Below are 4,998 nucleotides of genomic sequence, written 5' to 3'. Positions count from 1 at the left end.
GTGTACACCTTGTTCCACGCCTCCCCCTCCCCGGCCCCCGCTCGCGGAGGGTGGGTATGGTCCAGCCTCCGTCAAAAGTACGTTCTTTGTAACTTTGTTTTTTTAAAGTTTTTTTTTTCCCCTAAAGAATTATTATTTAGACACAAATCACAAGGTCAAAGAAGAAGTAACTCGTACATCCCAGTTCTGATTAAAAATCTCAAAGATAGGCAAAATGAAACTTAGTTTCTAGGGCTACTCCCTAAGGCGCAGCACCGGAAACATGGGGTTCCCAGGCTCCGGGGCTGGGAGGGTCTGAAGCTTGCGGGGTGCATTAGTCCCAAGGGGACCCCAGGGTTTCGCGGGCGCTTAGACTGCGGGAGCGAACGGGGCGGGGGTTCCCTGGCTGGAAAACCAGCAGAGCCCACGTGCAGGTAGGAGTGGCCCGAACCGGGAGCCCTAGCAATCTTAGCTCAGATGGGAGATCGCAAGTCCAGAAAGCCTCTGCCCACCCCTCCCCGCTAGTCCCAAACCCGCCCTCCCCTATCCCCGCGGCGGGAGGTGCGGCGCGGCGCGCCAACCCAGGGGGCGGGGAAAAGCCCGGATGAAACCAGCCGCGCGGGGCCCGGCCCACTCACCTCTTTGAATTGCAGCGCGGGGGCGGTCGTCGCCTTCCTCTTCCGCGCACTGATTGGCCGAGGCTCGGACAAGCCTGCCCTCGATTGGGGCGTGCCGCTGTCAGTCTCCTCAGATCGCGGGGCTGGGTTTGTTGCGGGAAGGGAGACGGCGGCGTCGCTCGACGACGACGGGCGGAGGAAGGGACGCGACGTCGCCGCTGCCGCCGCCGCCGCCGAGGCAGGAGCTGAGGCAGAGGCGGAGTGAGGGGAGGTGCGGAGCGGGGCGCAGAGGCGGCCCGAGCTTGGGCTTCGCATCCCTCTCGCGGCGGCGCGCTAGCTGCCTTCTCCTCGCTTTTCCCCAGCGGCGCGTCCCGGACCCGAGCAGCAGCGGCAGCGAGGCGAGGCGGGCCCGGGGGGCCTGAGAGCGGCTGGGTCCCGGACCCCGCCTTCGTGCCCAGCGCCATGTCCTGGATTTTCAGGAGGTGAAAGGGCTGGGGGGGGCGGGTAACGGTTGTCCCCCATCCCTAAATAAGCCCCTCTGGGAATCCCCCTCCCTGCGCGTGCCGGGTGGGAGGGGCCCGTCCCGCGCGCGTGTGCCCCCCCACTCTCAGCGTGGGGTCCCCGTGTCCAAGACCTTGGCCCGGGGCGCGGGGGGAGGGGAAAGGGCAAGGGAGGAGGAGGGCTGGGGCTTCGCCGCCCCTCACCTGTCCCGGGCAGAGTCCCGCTTAACGGGTTCCGAAACCCCCCCCCAAAACCCGCACAACCCCCACAAAAACCCGAACTGGAAAGAATCTTCCGGTGCCGCGAGCTTGACAAGAGGACTCTCTTTTCCTCCCCTTTAGGACGGACGCGCCCCAGGTGTTCTTTAAAGTGTGAGTTATCCTTCCTGCTTTTTAAACTTGCGCCCACGGGCCCCACGCGTGTCCGGGGCGGCGGCCGGCAGAAGGAGCCGGGTGGAGCGTCCCCGCGGGCTCTGGGCTTTTGTCTTTAGCAATTCTAAGTGCGAACCTGGCTGGGGCTGCGGGACCAGGGGCGTGGGGCCGAAGGTCCGCCTCCTTTTGCGGGGTTTGTCCCCGCACGCGCGCCCGTGCTTTAAGCGGACTGCCCGAGAGGGTCGCGGCTCGGTGCGTGGTGTAGGATTGGGGTTCCGTGCACCTTGCCAATCCCTTCCCCGCTGCCCATTACCGATGGGTCCGCGGCGAGGAGACAAGCCCGGTTCAATGCAGATCCGGGCAGAGGTCCGGGCTTGGGGCGGATCTGGAAACGTTTGGTGCCCGCTGTGTGCCCAGACCCGTGCTGCGCCTCGCAGGGAGGTGGCTGAGAGGGGTGGGGCCCCCGGGGCAGCGCTCCTGGGGCTTCCTGAGGAAGGGGAGAACTTCGTTCAGCAGAAGGGTTTCTGAGGTAGCGTGCAGCCCCGGGGCGCTGCTGTCTCCTGAAGAGGCAGACTTGTACTTGAGGGGATAAACCCTGATGTGAGCGTGGGGGGCAGGCATGGAGGGCTTGAACGGGACGTGGAGAGCAGGGGAGGGACTCTAAAAACCTGTGGACTGCATGTGCGCGAGTTAGAGCCAAGGAGGAAGGAAGAGGCAGAAGGGGACTGAGGAGCCTGACGGACCAGTGCTGATGCGGTCAGCCTGGGGGGAATGGAGCATCAAGCGTCAGGCAGGGGTGGGAGATTTGGAGTGGGATCTGCGGAGAGCTCGGAAGCGCTGCAAGGTGGATAGAGAAGAGAGAGCTAAAGACAAAGAAATTAGTGTTTTGCTGCTTATATGTTCTTCAGTAGAAATTGTACGTGGGTACATTTTTTTTTTTTTTTGCTTTTTTGGAGGGGAGAAGGTAGAGCAATTGGGGTTAAGTGACTTGTTCAAGGTAACACGGCTAGTTTTTGTGTTGTGTCTCAGGCCTCATTTGAACTCCGGTCCTCATGAGTCCAGGGCAAGTGTTCTATTCACTGTGCCTCCCAGCTGCCCCAATAGTATAATATCTTAAAGTAAGTTTTACAAAGATTGGTATTGCCAGACAAATCTTGAGGAATGATTTGGATTAGTAAGTCGTTCTATGTGCAAAAAATTGTGAGAACCTCCATGTGATTCTTATATTTTTAGTATCTGTTGATTGAGAGAATACATGATAGACCATTATGAATTAAATGTTTTTAAGTGAAATCGTAGTTTATTATAGTACTAGGCATAAGTGGCAGAGTGGATAGATGTCTAGGCCTGGAGTTAGAAAGACCTGAGTTCAAAATTTAGTCTTTGACCCTTACCATACTGTGTGACCCTGGGCAAGTCACTGAACCCATTTGCTTCTGTTTTCCTCATCTGTAAAATGGGAATAATAATAATACTTATGTCCCAGGGTGGTTGTAAGGATCAAATGAGATGATTGTAAAGGGTTTAACCTGGCACAAAGTAAGTGCTATATAAATGTTAACTATTATTATTAGAATTCAGTCTATAGAAGGTTTGTTTAACTTCTACTGAGTCATTTAATAGAACTGGTTAGTCTAGAATCCTTGACCAAAAACTGTATCTTCAAAATCCAAATCCAACACCAGCATTGTATAAGAAGTTGGCATGTGTTTACATAAATACATACACATGTGTATATAACATACATATGTATATTTTTGTGTACATGTGTGTGTTAATACACACGAGCGCACACGGCAGGTTTTTATGGCAAGAATTTGCTAGAATCCTGGCACAAATCTAGAGCTGGCGTTATTAAACTTTTCTGTAGACCTAGTTGTTAGTTTGGTAAAGCCTTTTGACCCCTTTTCAAAATAATGTTTTTAAATACATGGGATTACAAACGAAAATAATTACATTGAAATACAGTTAGCACAGTTTTTTTTTTTTAAGTTAGCAGATCCAGGTTAAGTACTTCTGATTTAGAAGATCTTTAATGAATTAGTCATTAATGGTCTTTATGTTTTCTGATATATATATTTAAATTTACTGATTGATATATTTAGAGGGAAGGCCATGGTAGCAAGCATATGCTATGCAAATACAGTAAAACACTGAAGCATTATTATTAATTATAAATCAGTTTTGGGGAGGAGATTGTCTATTTGATAAAATTTTGTACCATGTGAATGATACTTCTAAAATTGCTGTTACCTGTAGATGAAATAATCATACCCTCATATAGTAGACATAAGCTATTTTATAATAGCCTTATTTTTGCCAGTTTTTCTCATTCCCTCATAAAACTTTGACATACAGGTTAAGTTACAATATAAAGCATATATTTTGAATTAAAATAATTTTTTTGGTAAATAGGTTGTCAGCCACGTAGAAAGGAACATGTGAAGTCATTTTTTCTACAGGACTTTACATTTCATAATTGGGGTGACAGATGTATTAAAGGCAATCTGTGATCATGGGGAAAGAATTTGGGTAGGTCATGTTTCAAGAATAGGGGAAAGGAGAAAAACTATACCATGGGACACTAAGATGAAGGTCAAGAGGTATTGGACTTTGGTGGGAGGAGCCAGTGGTCCAGTTAATTTGGACCAAGATTAGAAATGGTGACTTTTAAGGGACTGTTGATTGGGATATTTGGTGTATACATACTTGATGTGGGCCAGAAGAGGATTGTATATAAAAAAGATTGAAATCAAATGGGCAGAGTTCTCAAAAATCCATTCACAGGGATATAGAAATAGCTCTTTATAAAACAGTATGACATTAAAGTTATATTCCCTAAAACTGGATTTTACTTGTGTGTTCAAAGAAAATATTTGAAACCTGTCTTAGGTATTCAGAATACTTTATGTTAAAATTATAGGATATATAAAATATGTAAATATTTTGCTTGGTTCCAGTAAGTAGAGATAACTTTATTTTCTGATCCATTGGTGCTTAAAAAGTGTAGTTCAGGCTAGGGACGATGAGAGCTCCTAGGTGGACCGTGGGCTAGTCCCTTAAAAAGGCAAAGGGGGAGAAATCTTGGAGCAGGAAGGGACCTTTCTGATCCCAGGTCCTTTGATGCCAGATTCAGTTCTTTGTTTTCTTCTTTTTCTCCAGTTTTACCATGCCATCCCTCATTTTATAGATTGAGGACATAGGTAATGGGACTTGCTTAAGGTCATTTAGTTAGTTGTAGAACCAAAGACAAGTATATCATGACTCCTGAGCAGTGCCACGCAGCCTTCCTTATATGTCATCTTTACCATATTGGGTAATAATTTGCTTATATTTAATAAAAAGCATCACTTCATCCAAGCTGAGACTTGACTCTCCCTCCCCCCCCCCCCCCCCCCCAGATTGAGAATATATTCTTTTTTTATTTTTTTTCCTTTCCTCTTTTTATTTGATTCCAGGTGTTTTTTTCTTAACCTCTCCCACCCCTTTTTTTTCTTTTTTCTCTTTCATATAACTTAGCCACAAAGCTC

The 4,998-nt window shown here is 48.7% G+C and overlaps 1 protein-coding gene across 4 annotated transcripts in view; it reads left to right on the top strand.

Annotated features, from left to right (window-relative positions):
* The first annotated feature begins 799 nt into the window (after positions 1-799).
* HLTF (helicase like transcription factor) overlaps positions 800-4,998 on the top strand; it is a 34,582-nt gene continuing 30,383 nt past the window's right edge. For 2 of the 4 annotated variants that reach the window (XM_069104718.1, XM_069104717.1), the window contains exons 1-2: positions 800-1,078; positions 1,439-1,468. In XM_069104718.1, coding sequence (XP_068960819.1) covers positions 1,059-1,078; positions 1,439-1,468 — 50 coding nt within the window. In that variant the 5' untranslated portion in view covers positions 800-1,058. The remainder of the gene's footprint in view (positions 1,079-1,438; positions 1,469-4,998) is intronic. The other 2 variants (XM_069104721.1, XM_069104720.1) reach the window with 1 other exon arrangement.

This window comes from Petaurus breviceps, unplaced genomic scaffold (genome assembly GCF_028583685.1).
Source record: "Petaurus breviceps papuanus isolate PSGF00001 unplaced genomic scaffold, PetGlider_PUasm1.0 688, whole genome shotgun sequence".
In the NCBI taxonomy this organism is placed as follows: domain Eukaryota; kingdom Metazoa; phylum Chordata; class Mammalia; order Diprotodontia; family Petauridae; genus Petaurus; species Petaurus breviceps.
Note: the sequence above shows the minus strand (reverse complement) of the source record. Positions and strands in the feature narration are given on the sequence as shown.